General features: G+C 37.4%; 1 protein-coding gene across 3 annotated transcripts in view; it reads right to left on the reverse strand.

The window, feature by feature from the left end:
• Positions 1 to 9,188: 9,188 nt before the first annotated feature.
• Positions 9,189 to 24,464, reverse strand: part of arhgef39 (Rho guanine nucleotide exchange factor (GEF) 39) — a 46,222-nt gene continuing 30,946 nt past the window's right edge. For all 3 annotated transcript variants that reach the window (XM_081362885.1, XM_081362883.1, XM_081362884.1), the window contains 6 exons: positions 21,802 to 21,930; positions 18,050 to 18,279; positions 14,566 to 14,654; positions 11,443 to 11,566; positions 10,800 to 10,915; positions 9,189 to 10,611 (listed from right to left, as the gene is read on the reverse strand). In XM_081362885.1, coding sequence (XP_081219011.1) covers positions 10,572 to 10,611; positions 10,800 to 10,915; positions 11,443 to 11,566; positions 14,566 to 14,654; positions 18,050 to 18,279; positions 21,802 to 21,930 — 728 coding nt within the window. In that variant the 3' untranslated portion in view covers positions 9,189 to 10,571. The remainder of the gene's footprint in view (positions 10,612 to 10,799; positions 10,916 to 11,442; positions 11,567 to 14,565; positions 14,655 to 18,049; positions 18,280 to 21,801; positions 21,931 to 24,464) is intronic.

Below are 24,464 nucleotides of genomic sequence, written 5' to 3' on the forward strand. Positions count from 1 at the left end.
ATCCCACAAACCATCACACCACCAACAGCAGCCTGAACCGTTGATACAAGGCAGGATCTGAACGTCACAGAAATTGAGACTCATCAGACCAGGCAATGTTTTTCCAATCTTCTATAGTCAAATTTTGGTGAGAATGTGTGAACTGAAGCGCCAGTTTCCTGTTCTTATAACAAACTACACACTACAGCATGATGTAGCCTGTTTTTGATTAGACTAACAAGAGGTTACTAATTCACTTTAATGCTATAAAAGTTACTAATCTGAATCAAGATGTTAACAAAGAAGTGAAGGTGAGATCATTAGTAGATACTGCTTTTTAGAATTACTGATAACATCAGCTCGATATCAGTTGAAAATGCTAAACAAACACGATAAAAATAAAGGAAATTAAGGCTAATGTGCTAAACATGTAAATCCAGTTCATCAGCATCAGACTTCAGAAGAATAGCTGCAGTATTTCTAGTTGAGGAAGCTCTCAAGAGAATGTCTGAGGCTTTCGTTTGGTTTGGCCAGAACTTGAAAGCACCCCTCTAAATTGAACATATCTGTGAGGATAAATGGCAATTCATGGTAGCAGAGGCATTTTGACTCTGCGGATATTTTTCAAACTAATCCATGTAGACAGTGAAGCTCGGGAGGCCAAAATACGGCATGAAAGTGAAGGAGAGGGAGGACGAACGCTTGCTATATTCTTCATTGGCTTTTTGAGCTCTCTCATTGCTTTTGAGAGAAACCCTTCGACTGATCTATGACTTCATTTTCATCTAGCCGGGAGCTGGAATTATTCTTCCCTCCCAAAAATCAATATTTCTCTACATTTGAGAGTTTTTGCTTTCCATTGTGTCTTACAGGGAACAGAGCAATTCCCTCACTGAGGGGAATTAATATGTGCACAGTTTGACTGTATATATCCTGTGCATTCCCTCTGGAATTTGATTAGATCAGGAAAGAATGGGTTACTATCATCGGCTACTCAAAACAAGCAAAAATGAGAAAGAATGATCAAGGCTTTCAAAACGTACAGGGCCAAACTGACGCCACTAGACAACAAACATAAGATGAGGGAATTAAAAAGCAATTCACTACTAGAAATGAAAGACAAATAGTGGGCCTGAGTTAAGCGGGAGGACAGATGGCTGTTTATATTTAGGCAACATATTTAAAATAGGCTTTCTGTCACACACTGATTTCTCAAAGGCTGCGTGTCTCATAGCAACAGGCTAATATGCCATAGATGGAATTCTCTCTAAAAGAAGCAGCAATATTTCTAACATTTTCCAGCTGACCAGTTACCACTGACAAGTCCATTTCATATCTAGGCTGGCTAGTGTAAATATTATGCTTACTTGATGCTCCTTACTTCTGTATTTCATTTCGTTATAGCACTTTTCTAAAGAAAGCCACCATTGAAACAGTTATCAGTTCCCAGTGTCATCCATACACACTCCAGAATAAAAGAGAAAATTATTATTTACAGCAACACTTGATCTTGAAGGGTCAGAAAACACTGATGTAATGGAACAAGCTAAAGTTCAAACCAAAGCCCTGCAATAATAAAAGATGCAAACTTAAAATGAAGAATGGTGTAAGTATACATTACAGCGCCCATGTTATGTAGGTTACATGTATATTACATATTATTATAACTGCAGTAGTAAGTAATTGGGGGTGGTTCTTGGCAGTGTTGTTTTTGTTATCTGATGTGGCTCGGTACCTCCTTCATTGCAAGAATTTTTCACCTTTTTTATTGTCCGACAGTTGGAAATCGTAATTGCTCCTCAACAAGCTGCATGATTTGACCATTTTAAAATGACACTGTAAATCCGAATCAGTTGGCAAAACTTTTTTTTCCCCAAGTTAAGAAATTCACAATTTTAAGTAAGCAGAACTACCAGATTTTTATTTTGTACACATACATTTTAATTTCCTTTAACTTGAAATATAAGCTTATTCATTAATTGAACTTAAAATTATCATGTAATCTCAACTTAAATATGTTTAGCAGCAGAAACCAGACTAATTCAGTAAATGCTAATTTACTAATTGGTAACAATGCTTTAATATGACAATATAGAACATTTAACATATATCTGTTCTCAAACTAAGCTTGAGAACAGATATATGTTAAATATTTTATATTGTTGCTCTTGTCACTATGATGGCAATCTCTTAAAAGCACTTATTTTAAATCCAAATTGTAAGATATAATACCTGTTTTGCCCACTTTAACAGTTTTTTCTTTTAACATTCTGTCAGTGAATGCAATTTTATGGGGTGGATACCAATTCCATTGCCAATGTATTAACAGGCTGGCACACAATGACCTGTGAGATTGAATTCAAAGATCATGTGCACCTGCTTTTCATACAGAGCAGCGCTGTAATGCACAAAAAAAATCCATTTGGCCCAAATGTCACACCTTCTCTCGGAATAAGGAATCAAAAAGGTTACTGCTAAAAAGAGAAAATATAAAAGCAAATGGATGCAATAGTCAATATTTTTCAGGATGGTATTGTATATTATTTAAATCATTACGGTGTAATTTTATAAAGATAAATGAAGCGTAAAAATCGACAAATGTATTTTAGCTTATTGCCATTTTTTGTTAAACCACAGTTACAAAATCACTCAATAAAGCCTGTATTTGAACAGAAGCCACAAAAACCAACTCATACCCAAACAATACACTCCCAAAAGTCGGCCCACACAAACAAACGTGAATGCTAATCTTGCTCGCTTAATCTTGAAGAAAAACAGGCCGTATGCCATTACAAATATTTGTAAAAAAAATAGCATGAGGGGTTAGAACTGAAATTGAGATGTTAGTTTCAACATTATATAACCGTTCTCACACAGAATACTTGTCCAAAAAAGTTAGGAAGTGACAGTTTCGTATGAAAGGGAAAAGCGATTATGAAGAGGAATAGAGTGAATAGTGTGTTAGCGTCCTAATAATTCATAATATCATATAATTATGAAGCTTATCGAACACAGTTAGGTGAAGGAGTATTGATTCAGTTCATTCCTAATGCGCATTTGGTTGCACAACAGTTGCAATAGTCTTCCTGTTTTGTAAAAAAAAAAAAAAAAAAAACAAACTCACAAAACCACAGTCATTACCACAAAATGACCACACTCAAGACAAAAATACAGACGTGCAACATGCGCTGACATAACCAGCCAACTCTGCTTCACAAACCGCATGACTCAGTTGATGTTTTTGAGACACTAACTACACAACAAAACATGGGAATGACGGGTCTTGCAATATCTGAATAGGGTTTCAATGCCATTCTAGACCATTTTTGCTCCTTACTGGCTCCATTTCAAATGATTCGCTGCCTAAAGCATCAGAAGCAATGCAATAGTCCAACTAAAACCATCCAGAGTTTGATGTATAAAACCGTGTTTATCTGCTGTATCACAAAAGTGGGATATTTTGCTATCATAACCTATTTTTGAGTGCTATTCATCAAACCTGTCTCCAAACAGAACTCCCTACAGACTTCGGCTGAGAACAATCCTCCCCGTCTCCCTCACAGATGATATGTGGCATTTACTGTATGAAGGCAATGCCCATTTAAAGGGGAAAAGGATACTTTGTAAAGTTGTGCTGCATATTGTCCTTTCTCAGAGCCTTAAAAAGACAAAAGTCCACACAATATTGAAAAACAATGACAATATTTTTCTTCCTTTCACATCAAGCCAATTTAACAAATTATGGTTTAAAAAATATAATTCACCATGCAAACCATTTAACAATTCAAGGCTGATCTTTAACCATATAATGGGTATAATGGTATAGTATATATTTTTATACCTACTGTATATGTCATGCTGAAAAAAATAATTATTCTTTGGCATATTTACCCAGATTATTGTGCAACTGTGGAATTCAGAGCAAAGGAGCTCCAGATACTGATATAAAAGTTTCTGTATACATTTAGCTTTGCAATGACGCAAAATGTAAGCCATACTAAACTAAAATTCTTGGAAAAGTAAATGTTACAGGAGGTGTGTTAGTTTTACATATCAAATGGGTCAAGGCCTACACATACAGTACTATTATACACTGGTTATATTTAGCCTATCATCTCAAGTATTTTCAACATTTAGCATTCGCTATATTTGAAGTCCAAATTATGCAACTGAGTTTTGCCGTTATGAATAGAACGGGGCTGAATGCTACAAAGTAAATATCATCATATTTTGATAGCTGTCGGGTAAACAAATAAACACAATAAAACCTTTAAATATACCTTTGAAGATATGACCTCAATATACTTGCTATGATCTATAACTTACTCTTGACCTACTTCTTGAGTCTTTGATGCTCCAGTGATGCATTGTGGGATATCTGTATCACATTGTTCATCACAGGCTTGCTGTAAAGGTCAACTGCGATGATCATGTGGAAGAAGGCTAGACACTGGGTTTAAGCTGACAGTTGCAGCTATGACCTCAATATTTAGACAAACAGTGAATAAGCACTTATTAGTGAATAAGCGTTTGCATGTTAAAAAGTAAAATGATCAAATAAAGAATAGTGTGCATTGCATACAATAAATACATTGAACTGGATTTTTACATTTTCGAAAAGAAAATGTTAGTTCTGGGTGGTTGCTAGGGTGTCCTGGATGGTTGCTAGGTGGTTAATGACGCAACAACTTTGATTGTTTGTCAGGCTGTATATTATGCAGCTTCTCACCATAAATATTGATTTGAGCTAAAATTATTTTATAATCTTACCCGTACATACAACCTAAAGCTTTTCACAGGGAGATACATGTATTGTATGCAATGTCATGCATACAATAACATAGGACCAAAAGGCCATTTGGGTCAAATCCCAAATCACCCGACATGAGTATCCATAAACTCAACTCATTTTGCTGCCATGACAACAGATGAGCAGTTTTAGTTTTGTAACTACAACATTGCATCCTCTGATATTTACAAAAGGGGCCAGTATAAGGGGTGTGCATTGAGTCTAAGATGAATGGCGTTGCTTTTGGCTGCACATCTGATCAGATTGATGGCTGCTTTGCTTAGGACTGGGTTATTAATAGAGATTAACTGAGACAGAAACAAAATGTTCCTTTGACATGAATAAATTAGGTTAAATGAGAAGCCGATGGTGGGTGAGGAAGTGACCCATCCATACGGTCTAAGTAACAAACCAGATATACTGTCTGATAGTGTAAAACAAAAAATCCAGCCGAAATATCACACATCTGGACTGAGGATTTGAAAACTAGGATAGAGATACAAAAGGGGAGACAAGGGTTGAGTTATTATAGCGTGAAGATCTAAGTTTCCTTTCTTCAGTACAAACAATGTACAGGATAGTGGGGTAAGCTGTGCCACTTGTACATAAACTGTCCCCTAGGCAAGAAGAAATGACAATATAAAATAAAGTAACAGAAAAATTACTTTTCAAAAAAAAAAAAAAAAACTATATACACACACACACACACATATATATATATATATACCTGCCATGATGTACATAATTAACTTTAACATGCAAACAAAATTAAAACAAAGCAAGACAAATTGAAGCATAGCATATAAAAACAAATAAAAACAAAGAACAAATTAAAGCATAGTAAACCAAAGAAAAACTAAACAAAATCACAAAAACAAAGCAAAACCAAACCAAAGAAAAACTAAAATAAATCAAAGCATAGCATAGCAAATCAAAGTAAAGCAAAACAAAACAAAACAACAAAAAATAAAGAAAATCAAAAAAACAAAACAAAACAAAGCAGCACAAAAGCAAAAACAAATCAAAACATAGCAAATCAAAGTAATGCAAAAACAAACAAACAAAAAAAACAAAGCAAAACGAGACAAAAATCACAAAAACAAATCAAATCAAAGCAATGTCAAACAAAACAAGAAACCTATGTGTAATGAATGAATCCCTATGAGAAACTTTAAACGGTGAGAACTCGAAGGTTTTGAACATGTAAAAGAAGAAATAAAAAACAGTTTCAAGTCAAGAAAAAATGACTTTGCTCGCATGCAACAAGTAAACAGCGCCAGACAGTCTGCCCCTTGTTTCTTCACGTGCGCTCAAACTGTAATGTAAGATTCGGTCTGAAAAGCCAAACATCTCTCTAAGACGATACTAAATAGTCTTAAAACCACCACGGAGATCCTCAGGCGCATTTCACGGGAAAAGAATGGTAAGCACGCTAGTGTTTAATGCATCAGTCCTCGCGCATGAAATGCTCCAAAAGCAGAGGGATTGTCAGGGTCAACAGCGCTCGTTGTTCTGCCAGGGCCTTGTGTATTAGTCGGTTAATGCACCATTTCCAAAACAGAAACAAGAGACCGATGACTGTGTTTGACAATCATGTACACCAGAATGAAACTGCACACCATTCAGCCACTCTTTCAGTTGATGTTGATTTAAGGTAAGATGCAAGTTCCAACCAAACAACATCCATTGAGTGGTCATGCACTGTACAAACGGCATAAACAGGACAAAGGATTCACCAATGCCAAGATTAAAGGCTGAGATTTCAAGTGAAGTGCATGTAAATACAGCACTTATTTGAAGACTGTAGTCTGTACACACAAAGCATCAGATTTCTATGTTTTGGAACATTGTGATTTGGCCACTAAACCTCTTCCAAACACATTTTGCTTCCTACATTTCTTGGACACCGCAAGGAAGCCCTGCACTGCTTGAGTAATAAACATTCATGCTTAAATCTCCTCCTTAAGTGCAGGTACATGAGCCAGAGCACATCACAAGCTACAACAAGGTCTCTATTACAATATCATAAAACGGATAGTTCCAGTGCTTGATTCTGATTGGTTGAGCCGCGTTCGAAGCCGTTGTAAATTAATCAACAAACATACACCTGTGACCACATTACATTAGTATTACTGCGCAACTGCCGTTTGTGATTCTTTGTTGCTGCATGTGTTGCTTAGCAACCTCTTTGGAACTACATTGCTTGGCGGAGGAATAAATGTGTTATAACCAAGCGGCAACCTCCCTGTCTCTCTCTTCAAACCAACACGGAAGTGAATTCAACGGCAATTCATCGACTGGCCACTTGAGGCTGGGTGCAGAAGTGAGTCAAATCTGTATCTCCCCCATGTTAAAATACCCAACTTTACAGCAGAAAAAAACATGTTTACAGCCTGGTGCAAAAAGTGGCTTTGGTCTATATAGCTAATTTTTCCCTTCAAGACAACTGTGAGGGGGGTGATTTTTTTTTATAACTCATCCGTTTACATTATATTAAGCCTTAAAGTTCTGCATAATTATGGGTGTCCACTTTTGAGTGACAGGTGAATTCCCACTGCAGTGGTCATTAGTCATCATTAGCCGTTTGTCTGCTGTTTGTTAGCCGTCATGTTACCTCAGCTAATTGTCTGACTAAAAATAAATAAATTCGGTAGTGACGCGCTACCAAGATGGCGATGGTCGGCCACGCCCACTTTAGGCTTCAAAAACGGTCTTCAGAAACCTACGGGTGACGTCATGGACACTACGTCCATATTTTTTTTACAGTCTATGGTTATAACGTTATATTTTTTTGTTGCAAGTGTTTATTTTATGAATAAAATAAATATTAAAATGAATATTTTTATGGAGTAACCATTTTTAAAAAGCAATACGCCCCTTGAAGCCGTGTTTTACAGTGGATTTAAGGGGGTTTTAGGCACTCCGCTCCGCGTTGTGCCTAACAACGCCCCTTAGCTGTTCTAAATGCACTGTAAAACACGGCTTCAAGGGGCGTATTGCTTAAATAAAATATAACCCACAAACTGAGAGACACTTTGTTGCTTTGATTTCAGAAGCACAGAAAAACAGACAGATCTGGTTCTTGACTTTCAAAAAAAAAAAAAAAAAAACTTTGTCACCATGTCTATAATAATATCAGACAAGACACCTGCAAAATCACTTACAGACTGACCTGAATTCCAAACTATACATATCTGCTAGATTTTGTGAGAGTCTTGCCAGGACAAAACTTGCTGACATGGTGCAGTCATGCAAAGTGGATTTTAAACTGTTGCCAAGCCTTCGCTGGGTGGTTTCTTTCTGGTTCATAAGCAAAGTAAAAATTATCCATAATATTATTCAAGTCCCAAGATATAACTTGCTGTAGAGATTCCATTTAACAATTGGCATCAAATGCCATGAATTAATAGTTATAAAGCATTTAGAAGCATTCGTATCGACTGTATATTAGAAATGAAATGTACCGCACTTAATATGGACATACACAGACTTGCAGGAACAGATCCCAAATTGTGTCACCAAGCTCCATAAGCATTGAGGTCACCGAGCTCCATAAGCATTGAGGTCACCGAGCCCTCAATGGCCTCACCATTAGCCATCCCGTCCCGTTTCAACTCCAGTTACGGAGTAATTAAACAGGGCAGGGCTCCAGGAGAAGCGTGCCAGAGACTCAGATAAGGCCTGATTTACTGCTCATAGTCTAAAGGTAAGCCATAGACAGAGGAAGCTCATTTCCTTCTGCTTCTGTTCTTTCTCTAAAAGTACATGATGCTTCCTCTGGACATGTCTTTTCCATCCATTCGTCCATCCCAAAAGTGCAGGGAAGCATTTTATTACTTACAAAAAACATTCTTCTTAGTAATGCAGAATAGAAGCATATCTGATCAGTACCAACAAAGATAACATATCGATCTATCTATCTATCTATCTATCTATCTATCTATCATTGTTGAATCGTTTTATCTATCTATCTATCTATCTATCTATCTATCTATCTATCTATCTATCTATCTATCTATCTATCTATCTATCTATCTATCTATCATTGTTCAATCGTTCAATCTATCCATCCACCTATCTATCATCTTTGAATCGTTCTATCTATTATTGCTGAATCGTTTTATCCATCCATCCATCCATCCATCCTTAATCTATCTATCTATCTATCTATCTATCTATCTATCTATCTATCTATCTATCTATCTATCTATCTATCTATCTATCTATCTATCTATCTATCCATCCATCCATCCATCCATCCATCCATCCATCCATCCATCCATCCATCCATCATTGTTGAATAGTTTTATCTATCTATCTATCCATCTATCTTCAAATTTAATACAAATGTTTTCTTTATAAATTATATGATCAGCATAATGTGAGTGAAATTTCTGTTTTTTTTTTTTCTGATTATTTTCAGACTTTTAAATGATGAATCACAGAATTTCATTGTGGTCTCAGTCTTTTGTAACCCAGTTACAATCCATCAAAAACACAGTGACCATGAATGGTATTTCTGAATCCACAACCACCTGTCAACAGAATGTAAGGCAGGAGAGAGAGCATTCAGAAAAGAATCTGGCATCGGCATCGAGCAAAAGTGAAAAGATGAGGAGCAAATTGCGAAAATTGTGCCAAGTATGCAGCCGGGTAAATGCCTGGCAGTTTCAGAAATTATATGTTGTTGCATCAGCCTCTATCGAGAGCTCCAAAGGCCTGTTCTGAAACCGTAAATGGACTCTACCTCATAACCTGGTTTGTGTGCAGTGATGATAAACGCAAAAATGAAGGAGAAAATAATGCATGAATTTCTTATCTAATATCAGTAATTTCATATAAGTCTAAAGAGGGTCAGCTCTACTCAACACAATCTGCATTCTGTGGCCCACTTTATGAAATTACAAAAAAAAAAAGCAGTGCACTGCCACCATGTGGCCAAAAGAACTTTCATATTTCATATGAGAACTAGAAAAATGTATAATCACTTCACTATTAGAAATTTATATTACTTTACCATAACCAGGAAATAAGCAAAAAAACGGGCTTGAATTTCTCAAAACAAACAAGTTAAATGCATGTGAGACTTGAGCGATCAGCAATATTCCAGAAGAGGGCAGTGTTGACCACATGATCAGTTAACAGTGTTGAAGTTGTTAGTTTAATAGCACTTATGTCAATATTTAGAGAAAATCACTGAGCTTTTATTAATTTCACATGCAAAATATAATATTGAACAGTGTAACAGAGTTCAGTAACAAATAAACTCCTAAATGGATCTGACAGTAAAAGTTTGATTAACACAAGAATACAAAAAAAAACTGTCTATATTTGCATTAATAAAGGCAGAGTATCATCATAATTAAAGCAATATACAATATATATAAAAGCAGTTCCCCCTTTTGTTCCAGTGTATAACAATCAAAAGATCAAAATCTCATGCAAAGCAAAAAGACTTATTGCAGCAAATTATAGTAAAATTTTATAATAAATGGTAATAGCATAATTGAATTTGTTTTGCACTATAATGATATTTCATCAAAGTCTGTGACTGGATAAATATTCTGTTACTATACATTTTTTTTGATTTTGGCCATTATCTGTAAGTATTTCTGCACTGAATTACACTTGATAAGACATCACAGTATAAAAATCTTTAAAAAGTGAACAGTAAACATGCTTAAAAGCAATAACCCTGCATTGCACCATATACTTTGGCATATGGAAAAAAATGCAGCAGTATGTATTCACCCTAAATCACCTTCCGTCTGTGGGCAGATCTTTTAGCTCTTTCAGAACCTCCTCACAGAATGACACAGCTTGATCCAGAAGACTCCTGTGGTCTGCATTAACAATACCAGTGTTATTATGCTATTGAAATTTCCATTGCAGGTGCATATTTCATATCCACACAACATAAAAAGACTTTTTATATTACAAATGTTGGGTAAATAATGGGCCGGTTGAGATGATAGAGATGGGAAAGTGTTGGTTATGTCAGAGTCTGGTAACATGATGCTTTAAAACTTACTTTGCAGCAGGAGCTTCATTAGGCTTCAGCCTCTTGGTGGCGCTGTGGCTGCTCTCCCCTGTTGGAGGGATGGAACTGTGACCCTCTCTGTACCCCCTAACCTCTTCATCCAACATCTGGAGGAGACAAACAACAAAAGATTAAGTACATGTAATGTGAAAACATATACAGTATAAAATAAATAAATTATATAATATTATAAACATAATTTGAATAAAAAAATATTTTGAAATGAATTTCAGAAATTTGATTAGTGACCTAATTATAGCATTTTTATTATACATTTTTAATTATATTATAAAAAAAAACAAAAAAAAAACGTTTTTTTTTTTTTTTAAATATTACATATTTCTCATTTACTTAAAAAACATTTAGTTTTCTAATCTTAAAACTTTTTTCTATCTCCATATTTTAATTAGATTATGAACAGTCTGAAAATCTGGGATTTAAAATCCAATTTAAACCAGGAAATAGAAAGTTTTAGGATCTTAAACAATTTAAATAAATACAAATTTATATAATATAATATAAAAAAATTAAATAAAAAAAATTATGGTCTCAGACTTTAGGATACCCTTTCTATAATCAAATTACTAGTTCATTTTAACAATAAATATAAAATAAACACGAAGCAACAACTGACCATGATCCTTTTTATTCCACGTGTTTGGAGTTCTGGAGTGTTCTGACAGTCTGGTTTGGATCTGATTGGCTTCCTACACAGTTCGTCTCTCTTGTGCACCACTGTATTCTTTGACTTCAGCTGCCTGAGATGGAAAACAAGACCATCAGTCATCAACTGAGCCAGGGAAGACATTAAGATCAGTCATTTAAACAGGAATCAGGAGTATGAAATGACTACATCATTAGCTTCACTTTCATGTCATATCTGATGCTCATTTTGACATTTCAATACAGATGATAAACTCAGACCACTTCTCCGTTCTCCAGACTCCAGCTCTTGTTACACTGAGACATGTAGTACGCTTGTACAACTTGTACCTTGCATAAAAAAAAAACCCTTCCAGCTCACGCCTGTGGTATTGCGATGAAATCCAAAAAGTATTAACTACCACTTTAAAATTGACAAAGACATGACCATAGCTGTATTTGAATGTGATATTTGTATTCTTAGTAATTTCTGATGTGACCATGTATAATTTTGTGCCCCCCCCAAATAAAAATAAATAAATAAATAAATAATATAACAGTATAAAATAATATGCTCTTTATAACACTACTTGTTTTGTCAATAAAAATACATTTAAATGATAATTTAGACCCACATATGGTTATTTTTTGTTATTAAAGTACCATAAAAATGTGTGAAACAAAGAAAGACAAACTAAAAAGTAGGAGATTAAGAATTGAAAAAAGAAATAAAAAACATCTTGTTCATATTACAATATCTATAGATTATATATATTTTAACTAATAATAATAATAATAATAAAGATGAATTTTCACTAGGTCTCAAACTTTCTTTTATGAATAATATCAAACAGTAGGATAAAGATCATTTAAAAATGTTCTTTAAAATAAAATGTATTAATTTAAAAATCATATTATTCGACTTGTGGACCCACTTTAAATAATCTTTTACGAATCAATAATATACTTCAAAATACATTTTAATGATAATTTACACTCACATACGCATTTTACGGTTAAGAAAGTGACACAAAAATGTGTGAAATGGGGAAAAAGTAACTAAATCAGAAGCAGGAGAACTCAAAATGTTCAAATACATTGATCAATTCTTTTTGATCCAACACAGGAGACACCGTGTCTGTAGCACAGGATATTTGTGTGTGATTTTTTTCTGGTGACATGAAAGGGAAGTATGTGGTTTGCATTGGAGCATAGGAGACGTCAATCTGACCACAAAGTCGAGCGGATCTGCCTCGATGAGAGACGCTCAGTTTTGTCATAAGGCTCCAGCCACCTTCACCTCATGTCATCGAAACCATCGATTGGCCAACTGATTGAGTCCCTTGGCCAACAACTAGCAGTGGTCCGTTTGTGTGGGTGAAGCTTAAACCATGTTCATTTCTTACAACAATTTCGTTTACTACAATTAAAACCACTCTGATGGAATTTGTATTACACTTTTCCTGACTTATTTGCACTCTGAATTAGCGATATGTTGATTTCTGTCCATACTTCTGTGCGAAAGAAATTGGAGGGAATGATGTGCTCTTAAGTTTCGGATCGTTTTAAGGGCCTCGATATGTTTGCGGTCTTGCTCCGAGTCAATAATCAGTGGCATTAAGATTACTGGTATGCAACAACTGAAAATAAGCTCAAGGATTGTATTTCCCAACCACAAGCAATAGCAATAACATAATGCCGTATCAATAATGGGAATCTGATAGCGTTTCGTGAAAGGAAACGATTACATTTGTATTACAGATAATCACGGAGGGGAACGAATACAGAATCAGAAAGGCAACTGTAAGTCACGTGACACGGATCGGTGACATGGCTTGTGTCAAATGTGAATGTAATTAAAAAAGGAGGTACTAAAGAGTACTAAAAATGACATATTTTAATAATGACTTTCAGTTCCAGGCCTTGTGTAGCACCTACTGCATATCCAGCAACTCAAGTTAATATTTTAAAGATCCCTGTTTTTTTAACCTTTTAACCAGTTTTTGTGACATATTTCAGGTTTGTGAACCATTTTTTATTAAACTTGTTGAAGTATAGGGCAGTTAAAAGTTTATTGGATCTGTGAGGACGTCATAAATAAGTGCAGCAAAGCATTAAAAAAATAAATAAAATGACCCGCTTAATAATATGGGTCAGAGAGAAGATGGAAAATGGTTATGAAAACAAACTATGTTTTAGTAATTGGACCTAAAGGGGAGAAAATATAGGTCAAAAAGTATTTATACTGATCAAACGTCTGTCACTTGCTCATACGGGTCGGTGTATGACACTCATATGAATTATATATTTATTCAGAAATGCAATGACTTGAACCTCTTCTATGATAACCACACTTTTAATTTCTGAATTAAAAAAATAATAACTTCGATATCTTTTGCGGCACAAAGTCAAAAATGTCAAGGTACAAAAATAGTCTTGATAATGAAGAAAAAAAGTCTATACAAAATAGAAAAATAAAATGGACAAAATGTATGATAAGCATGTAAATAAAGTTATTAGAATGTTAAAATGTTTTCATACACTTTTTAATGTTTAAGTTTCTTTGCAAAAATGAACAATCAGAATAATAATGCTGGTTGATGTTGCATTATGTACTGGATCCACATTGGTAGTCCACAAGTAGGACAGTGACCGGCACATCTTTCTTTTTTCATAGCAATCACCTCTGACCTCAGCCACCACAACCTGTCCAGCTCGGGCTCTAATTGTGCTCCCCTGGGCCAGTAGGTTGGGCGGGCCACACGCGAGGAGCTCCCCACTCTGAAGATGGCATGAGGTGACAGTTTGTCCCTCCCAATCACTCAGACAGAGTGCTAAACTAATTAGCTTAGCTTTGAGAGTTGGGACTGTCCCCCTGTGAGGAGCTCGCCCCATGCCAACTCTCGCCCTGCCCTCAGATCCTGTGAAAGTGAAGGGCACTGATGTTATGCTAACACTGAGTACAGTGTAAAACGATTATGAGCTGCGTCGATCTTTTAACTTCAAAACCTGGGTGGAGTGATACAGTGGACAGAGATTTGGAATTGTAACCTAGAAAGTTTTGGTTTTTTAGGGGGTGAATTTTGAGCATCCTTGTGTGGACAGACATACTCACCCAATAGCCATGCAGAGACTACGGTACCAATCATTAATGTCCACCTGATCATCGGACATTAGGAGCAGTTTGGCCCTGGCGAAGGTCAACTAGAAGAAAGGAAACAGAGAAAACATTCAGATTTAGAGGAAGAGATTGAGAGAACTGGTGATGGACACTGAAAAGAAAAATATGTAGACATTTTAGTGGTATCAATTTAAGAAGTCTACTGATCAAACATTTGTTCTAAGGCATAGGGTCAATGTATGATTCTCATATCAGTTACTTATTCAGAAATGCATTAAAACTGCAATTGATTAATATATTAAAAAGCAAAAGTTAATATATTTTTATTTAGCAGACTTTTTTTTGAATGTTTTTGAAATATTACTTTTTACTTTCACTTGAAACTTTTCTTGAAAATGGTGTAAATGTTTTTACAAAAGCATATGAAACCAACATGTTGTGTGCATAATTACATTGGATCACTAGAGGGCGTCCATGAACTAGCTTGTTGACGTTGCCACCATTGTTTACATTGACCACAGTCTCGAAATCTCAACCGTTTGTGATCTTATGATTAATAGTACTGACTTCACAGTTCTCCCTACATATAGCCTGCAGAAGTAGAGGAGGTACAGCAACAATTAGGCATTTTAAGGGCTCCTTAAGATGAATTTTAAGACACTTGAGTGTGTCAAAACGCACAGCACAGAGTGAGACCATTTAATCCACCTCACAGAACATTAAAAAGCATTGTCAATAACATTTAAGTCGAAAATTTGGTATCAATCTGATGCAAAATAGGTCATCTCATCAGGCACAAAAACGAGATGCAGAGGAAGCGACACGTTCTCCACTCGAGCCCGAAGATGCACAGATGTGCCAGTTGATGCTCTCAGCTGCTAATTTGGCACAATCTGCACTTCGAGGACAAGTTTTCTGAGCTCGGCCCACGTTCTCCGCCTCCCGTCAGATGGCTCATCCTTGAGTCAACAGCAATTACCATCACTCATCCGCACTGAGGAGACTTTACTGCTAGATTACACATGTCAAACAAGACAACGGGAACCATCCAACCCCAAACAAAGGCAGAGGCTTTATCCTCGGAATAATTACAATGGGGACCTATTAAAGTGGATTATAATTGGGGCCTTGAAAATATTAAATGACCTTTCACATTTACCTGAGGCCGGCGAAGTGGAGAAAATGGCAGCAGTTACCGACAGCATCTCAATAATCAGGCCTAATCTTTATTACGACTGGGAATGGAATCGTAATGATGAGCAGAGCCAGGTCTTTAATGGACACCTGGTAAAAAGTAATGACGTTCCGGTTGTATTTTAAGGAGGCGGGGGGCTGGCGCGCTTGTTTCTCATTAGGTATTAAACAGATTAAGATTTCAAATGTACCATCATCAAAAGTATTATCTAATTACCGAGTTCAGTGAGCGAGGCAAAGCGAAGCGCGATATTAGGGGTCCGCCGCATGGGGGGACGGGTGGCCTGATTTATGCACAAATAGATTCCACTTCTATTGCGATGCGGTAATTAGGGATTTGTCAGGAAATCTGACCCTCTTAGGTAGAAATTACTTTGTATAATACGAACGGCGGAGCACAGAGCCTCTTCGACGCACATAATTTCACTTGATTATTTATACATCAAAGGGAATCGGTCATGGATGCAAAATAATATTCAAGGAGGTGGAGGAAGAAAGACGGGGAGCCGTGAGAGGAAGATGGAGAGACGAAAAGGGAGGGGGACGTGAAGATGGGAAATGCGAGAGAAAGAGAAAAGGAGGGAAGAAATTATCCGTATACAAACACTCTCTCATCTAGACAAATGGATAGGGGAGAGAGAGCCAAAATTTTCATAGCACATTTTCCTCTACTACTACTACTTTCAAACTTTGCATATAGATTGCCATGGCATTTCCAGCTGTCAAATTTAATTTTGCTTTAATTCTTCACGGCCCGGCTGGGGAGGGGCCAGAGAGTGCTGACAGCCTCTTTCCCCTCCGGTCCAGGTGGGAGGCGGGTGGAACTGGGATCAATAATGTGTCCTTATGAGAAATTACACCTAATGCTATTGAGTATGCATTTGAGGCCTCTGTGGGATAACAGGCTAATGAAATGCCATTTCTAGCCATTAGATAATATGCAGCCACGGCCGCAGGAGAGGAGAGAAGTGTGAAGCACTAACAGGGTTTCAGGAAGATGCATTCAGCGGCCGAGCGGAAGAGATGGATCTGTGATCTAATCTGATGGAGTGATGCGAGCGCCTTCCCACAGTTCTTCAGGGCGGGTGGCTCAGAAGATCCTCTTTATGTCTATTCCACGCGGAAAAAACATAACTGTGACAAGATAGCGTACTACATCTGGCGGCATCGCCCCCCAAAAACCTTTTATACCACATCCTTATGTCGCATTTATGTAGTTAACGAGTAGATGTATTATTAATGTACAGTGTGTATATTAGTTTGTTTGTTAGTTCTCAGATTTATGGTATTTTATAACCAAAATAACAAAACGAAACATCCACTTCTGTGTGTTGATGGGTTTAGGCACTTAAACTAAACCGTGTTGAATAAATGCCTTTGCGGTGTGCGAAACATTCGTCTGAATGTTTCATGAGAGTGCGGAGATCGCTTAGACATAATTTGTCACCCAGCGGCAGCACAGAGACCTGGAAAGAGATCAAGCCATGTGGAGACATTAAAACTTGAAGCCTTATGAGGAACTCGAGTAATTAGTGCAAGAAGAAGAATGATAAATTGATCATTTTTGCTAACTTGCAGATCAAGTCGTTCTGAGAACAATAAGCGTGGGGAGGGACATACGGTTCAAATATATTTGATGGATCTGAAGAGTGCCTATGAGGAATTTTAATGGATAAAAGTGTGTAATAGTCCTCAGATTTTCCCCAAAGAAAAAAAGGGGTTGGGGTTGTAATGATGCATTGATCTGCCAATGAAAATTTAATGCATCGATTACAGAATCTAAAAATCAATTATAATTTCAACAATAATACCCAATGTACTGTGCATTCGTTCATTTTCAGTTCACCCAAATCCCCAGTTTACATCTGGCATGGACACGTTCAATGAAGCAGGAGATGAAATATTCAATTTGTGTTCTAAAGGTGAAGTGTGTACTTTTTTTATATATGCTAAAATACTTTATCCTGTCCCTTGATATGAAGAGACAACCATAAGTGAGCCAACAGTTGGGTGATTTCCCAGAAAACAGTCACAAGATTAATTTCACAACATTACATCAACATTGGCTCATCCAATGACGTGAGTTTGGGTGGGGCTAGCTGTTTGTCCAATGGTCAACCATCTTTAGTTTTGTGATTACTTTTAAGAATATCTTATCATACCAAAATATGTGAACTGAATCATGACCAAGATTCAGATCATAACTGAATTCTTCACTAATTCCAACTGAATTGTAATAATGTTAAACAGCATCTCTAATATATTGCAAACTGTTTCAACTTACACTGATAAGGCCTCCCTGGCTCTTGGTGTGGCCGAAGACTTTGTCCACCGTGCACTCCTTCAACGGGAAGACTTGCTGACAAACAAACTTATCCCCGTGGGTAGGATGTATGGGACTGCATGGTTTGGCCTGGAGCAGGATATCAGAGAACAGGTAAAACATCTTGGGCTTTGCCTCTGTGCCTTTAGTGGACACTGTCTTAAGCCAGCCTTCCCGAATGTACCACCTCCCTACAATGAGAAGAGATAACAGAAATGGATGAAGGACTTACCTATTGTCTAAAAAAGTAAAAAAAAAAAAAAAAAAAAAGTACGTTTTTTTTTTACAGGTTTACATGACTTGAGACGGAAAAGACACAACCAGTGCCTCCCTTCTCAGTGATTGGCAGTTGCATGATGGAAACTAAATTAGATGCTGACATTTGGATAGATAAGATGAAATTTCATTCCTGCTACTGATTCCTTAATTGCCCCAGTGAACCTTGTGATTGCCGCTCCGGCGATAGCAAGAGCACAGAGCTCAAAATGGATGCTCTGAGCGACAGACAAGCACTCTATGATTAGCAGAGGGGTCAAGTAGGGGTCAAACGTCTTTTTAAAAATGCCACAGGTTTAATATGAGGCAACAACCAGGATACATCCTGTGATACTCTCAGGCGACATGTGCAGATTGGATTTAATGGTTTCGTTGGCTTATTTAAATTGGATACATGCATTTACATGGCCAAGCTCTATCTGGATTACACAGGACAGTAATGCCTAATGTGTTCAGTTGCACATAGGCCTACACAATGCTAACAAGTGTACAAACACAATTACAAGACATCCAGTGCCAAAAACATCAAGTTGTCCGTGGGTAAAATGGTAAAGGACTCTGCTTCTGTTTAATGTCAATCTGTTCGCATCATCCTCACATTCCCATCCCTGGTTTGGACTGACATATCCAAGGAAGGCTTCATCGGCTCAGTTCAAAGAGCAGGAACTTGGAGATCCCCCTCTTCATGTTGAACGCTTTCAACTTTCCCTGTCAAAGTACACCTCTGCCCAACTACAAAGGACCTAGTGGTTTGCAGGGTGCTAAAGGTTGCACTACAAAGCGTCAGGGGTACTCCTGATGTGACCAAGCCAAAGACCCAGAGACATAAAAGCATGCCTGGATTTGAAAGTGATGGAATGGCAAGTCAGATCATTGTTAATTTTGAGAAGGCTTTGTTGGATAGGTTAACCTTTTATGTCAGTTAAAAAGAGGATTCAGGTGTTCATCTACAGTATTCAAAGTCCAGGAGCCCTCTTTAAAGTTTTGTTCAGATTCGGGTTACACAATTGTATGAAGAATTGTGACTTTAAGGCCCGAAACATACTCATTGTAGGTACATGAATGCAGCACTTCTACCAACGCAAGCTCCACAATCACACATTGTCAGTTTCATCGCCGCTAACAGGGGTAAACTGTCTTTTATGGTTATGGTTCATTCACCGTAATTAAGAGATGTAAAATCTGAACATTGTGTTGTATTACAAATTTATTAAAATGTTTAATTTAGGTTTACATTGAATTTAGCATATTAAGGTTAGGTATAAATTATTATTATCAGAGTTTTCTAGCAAAAGACTCCGGTCAGTCCTGTTTTACTGAAACTCTTAATGGCTCTTGGAGCTTGTGTTTTAGCAAGAGAGTCCTGCCAGTCCTGTATTCGGGTCTCAGCATTTGAATAGATATGCTGAGTGGATTAGGATGGGCAGCACTCTCAGTCTAGAACAGGTTCCTAAACCTGTCTCATCACAAAGTTTTGGCTCCTGCCCCTAAATGTATATAAACTGTAAGAGAACGTCCACTTAGTCAGACTTTTGAAGAACTGCAGCCACGTCAACGCGAAGTCCTCAGTAAAGAATAACTTCTTCAACGTGATCCCAAAAGTCTCCTGGTCTTCGATTCTGAGTTTCCAACAATTGTAATTGCGAGTTGTATGTTCCATGTGGGCCCCTCTTTCCAAGTTGGAATCTCATAATTACAGTAATTCCAAAATGGTGTTAATTGCCCCATTAGTTTTCTCTTTTAATTCAACAACTGTCATGGTGGAGCAACACAAGTTACCTGAACAATAACACATCTGGATTAAAATATCTGGCACAGATATCTGAAGCTATGTTTAGACTGCAAGCAAATCGGATTTCTTTTCAGGTAGACTGTCCGCACTATTAATGGCAAGTGAAATAAGATTTGTGTGTCCGGACATAACCAACCTATCTGAATGGGTTGCTTTGGACATGACAAGGCTTTCAAAACAAATGCATGAAAAAAATGGAGGTCTCCATCATCTCGCTCTCCAATAAAAGTTGAGTCGTGGTGCAGCACTCCTGTGTTGCACAAAAAAAACTCAGTGAGGAGACTGGTACACATATATGAACGCATGAAGGAATACTTCTGGCATTTCCGTCACTGGTTTTGACCGTTGAAAATGATGCAAAAGACTGTTTGAAATCTGATTTGAGCAGCCAGAGCGTCCAGACTAAGACTATTGCCTGAATGCCCCTTTTCAGTAGCTAAGATTATCGCTACCAGAGTGAAGAATGTTCAACTGGACAGTTGTTTACAATCCATTGGCCAAGCATTTGCATTGTCATACTCGCTTAGAGTTTGTTTCTGCTATAAAAGGTTTGCACTTAATAGACCTAGAAGGAAAAAAGGCATGGAATGGTCTCATCTTTCACTTTCGTCTTTCTCTGTAGGCCTGAGTTTCGGCTTGAACTTCGGAAAGCTGTGGTGGTGGCGGCAACGTCCTGCTGAGGACTCCAAGGAAACAGACAGACTGTCTGCCGTATCAATGTCCCATTGATTCAAGCTTTGCGTCTGAGAATTACACTGCCCTTATCTCCAAGTCGGCCACTTAATATTGTTCAGGGGCTCCGAAGCCTCTCATCTGTCAAGCATCACTTTCGTTAGGGCACATCTGAGGAAACGGAGGGGTTGGGTGAGATAAGCTGGGATGGCCTGGCTCGGTTCGGCTTTCTGAAGTCAGAAAAAGTGCGAATGGAAGAAAAGAATCCTTATTGGACAAGAGAAAGGACCTCGGTAGAATTCTAGAGTCCTGGAAAAACAGGATGAGAGGTTTTTTTTTTTACACTCTTCCTACATCCGGCGCTGTGTGAAATGAGCCCAGTGCTCGTTGGGTATTCATCGCCAGCCTCCCAACCACCTTTGTACACACACACACTCTCTCTCTCGCTCTCTTTCTCCCAGCTTCCTTTTTATCTACCGGCCCACAAGATGAGGAGAGGCGCTAATTGGTCCTGGGGGAGATTGGCAGGCCAAGGCATTCACGACAAGGCCCTCTCTGTCTTTTTCTCTCTCTCTCTCTCTCTCTCTCTCTCTCTTCCTTCTCCATCTCCTTCTCTTTTGTTTCACACGTGGGCATTCTCCCTTGGGATAAATAAGAAGGAAGAAAGGACCTCCACTCCACAAGTAGCACAAGAGAAGAAAGATGGAAAGAACAGACTTAAGGCACACTTCCCCTCCATTACCAATTAGCAGCAAGAACTTGTCGATAAATTCAGTTAATTCTCTCGTCGGAGACTACGATTGTGCCGGGCGAAAACAAAATCGCCTCTATTGATTATGGGCAAACAGCTGGGTCTCTTTTAAACAAGACTACTTTTCCACACTCTTCCACCTGACCTCCTTCATCCGCTTAACTCTCTGGCTCTCCACGGTTCTCTGGGAGATAAAAAGAATGGAAGATCACAGACACTAACCTGGAGTCAGGATTCTGGTCTTTCGGCCCTTGAGCTGTTTCTGGACTCTGCGCAGCTGCAGGTGGTTCTCATGGCTGCGAGCGTTGTCCTGGATCCGCTGGGCGACCTCTGAGACGACCTTCACTGCCTCTGCAGAAAGAGGGCATGCAGCATGAAACAATGGAAGGGACTGAATGGACATAACCAAACTCCAACAGCACAAACAAACTATACAACACAAAAATGTGTCTTTATGCCAAGCACACACTACAGGACTGAAGCTTGTCACACTGCATACATTTAAATACATAGTTTAAAGTTTTCGATCATGTTGGTGAAAACTTTACATGACTAATCCTTGATTAGGTGCCTCAATTATTAGATAACTCATATTCTCAAAACAACATGGAAGAAGGGCTTGCAGCCATTAAAAAAATTAAAAACTTCCATTTTGCAATACATTACTTTCCTATTTCACTTACTTGGTGCTAACTTTTTGGCTGTTGCATTTTGCAGATCTCACGCTATCCGGTGCCCTCAAACCACAACTTAAAACTTCAGTCTATTTGGTATTACTTCTAGTGTACGTTTACAAATGCATTATGGACTCCACATGTTCAAATGCACCATTTTATGTTTATCCTAATGGCATGCATAAAATGCAATAGGGATGCACCGTTATGAAAATTTTGGCTAATCTTTATATTTGAAAGTTGATGACCGATATATTGGCAGATAAATCTAAATCCAAATTTTTCTAAAATAAAATTTAAGAGTCTAATTACAAAAACAAAAGTCTCACCATTAAATCCGTGTCAATTAGCACACAATTATATTAATGTTTTCATTATAATTTTATGTAGCCTATATGACAGAAATGTTGCACCTTTTTGATTCAAATCATATTTCAAGTCATTTAATACCACTTCAGTGAACAGTGCACAACTGAAGTGTCTCAGCTGAAGGAAATATTCCATTATTTATTGAGTTATATATCAGGCAAATTTTCTTATTGGGCTGATCACGATAACATTAAAAAAATTAACATATATCGATACAGATATACAGATACTGATATGGTGGCCGATATATTGTGCATCCCTATGATGCAAATTTATGATTTATTGTAAACAATAATCTATGCAACAATAAACCTTTTTTGCAATACTTTATTTGAGAGTGTTAAATAATTGATCAACATAACATCTGTGGAATTTAAAATAGTTTCACAAAATAATTATAAAGTACACATAATTCGCGAGCCTGACCTATTTATGCAATTTTGAACTTATTAGGAGCATCATACAAGTAATCTAACAGCATGACACTAATAAGTGCAAACCCATAGGCGTTCATGCATTATGCAGACTCCAATATTGCATATGATAATTACAAGTTTGTTTTTGGCCTCCACACAATGTTTGATTTCACCATTAACCCCTGGAGAAAGATGAGGGTGCATTAACACACCCAAATAGCACTGATTAGGTGAAGACCTTGCCATAGGATGTTAAGCTGGCCATAAAAAGCACAAGGACTACATATTTCATCTGGAACTTTTGTATTCTTGTCTGTCTGATAAACATGGCTTCTGTATAAAACAGATTTCTGCGGTTCATTGGTTTATTGGAAGCAAGCTGTGCAACATAAAAGCATCAAAACGTGATCTAAATAATGTAGAGTGAACTCGTTTTCAGAGTTGAAAATCGTACTTTTTTAGTTTGCAACTGAAAACATTTAGCCAGTTACCATGCCTGGAATTCATTAACTAATGTAGACATCATCAACTCATTAAGAAGAAAAAAGAAACAAACAAGCAGATGGATACTAATTTTAAACCCAGCTTTGGTCTTATTGACTCAAACAATTCAGACAATGAATAGAGCGCTCGGGGCGTTTGCCTCATAGTAAAATAATCACAGCCTAATTGAGTTGCTTATCTTTAGAACAACTACAAGCAAAACCAAACAAAGTGACTGTTTAGAGATGACTGGGCCCTCTCTGTATGTCTCTCAGTCCTTCCCTTTTAAGAAAACCATCTCTGTAATTGTGTTTCAACAGAGCTACGGCTGATGCATTATTAATACTTTCTCATTCCACATTCTACGAATACTTTCTCTCTGTCTTTTCATTTTAGACATTCAGTATGTTTAAACAGAACTCGGTCCGAGGAGTTCTCGAGTGGTAGCTTTTATTAATTAACCTTTGACAGGCTCCGCAAAAAAGTTCAGGATACTTGGCTGTAGGGAAATGCAGAAGATAACGGGCCAAAACGCACATGATTGACGAACGCCACAATTATAATAATTAAAACAGTGGCGCTTGTGGAGAAAACAGAAAATCATAAAAATATACGCAAAAAGAAAACAACAACAAAGCCTCTTGTGAGTTTCACAGCTAGTTTGCTTAATCAGATACAATATAATTTGTCTGGGGTTGCTTTTAAATAATTCCCTTTACAATATGCCTAGGCTGATTGAGAAAACTTTTTTCTATTGCTCTCTCTCTCTCGCCCCCCCCCCCTCAAAAAAGAGCTGGTGAGCTTAAAAAGCAGCTCTAATGAGAAGAGGAAGAGGCAATGGAGGGCCAAATCTGGATATGTACCTTCATCTTAGACTCACGGGCTGTTTTAATTTGTAAGCAAAAGCAGCAAGCAACCAATGAGATTTTAATTGATACACATA

Source organism: Scardinius erythrophthalmus (genome assembly GCF_964197995.2).
Source record: "Scardinius erythrophthalmus genome assembly, chromosome: 4".
NCBI lineage: Eukaryota > Metazoa > Chordata > Actinopteri > Cypriniformes > Leuciscidae > Scardinius > Scardinius erythrophthalmus.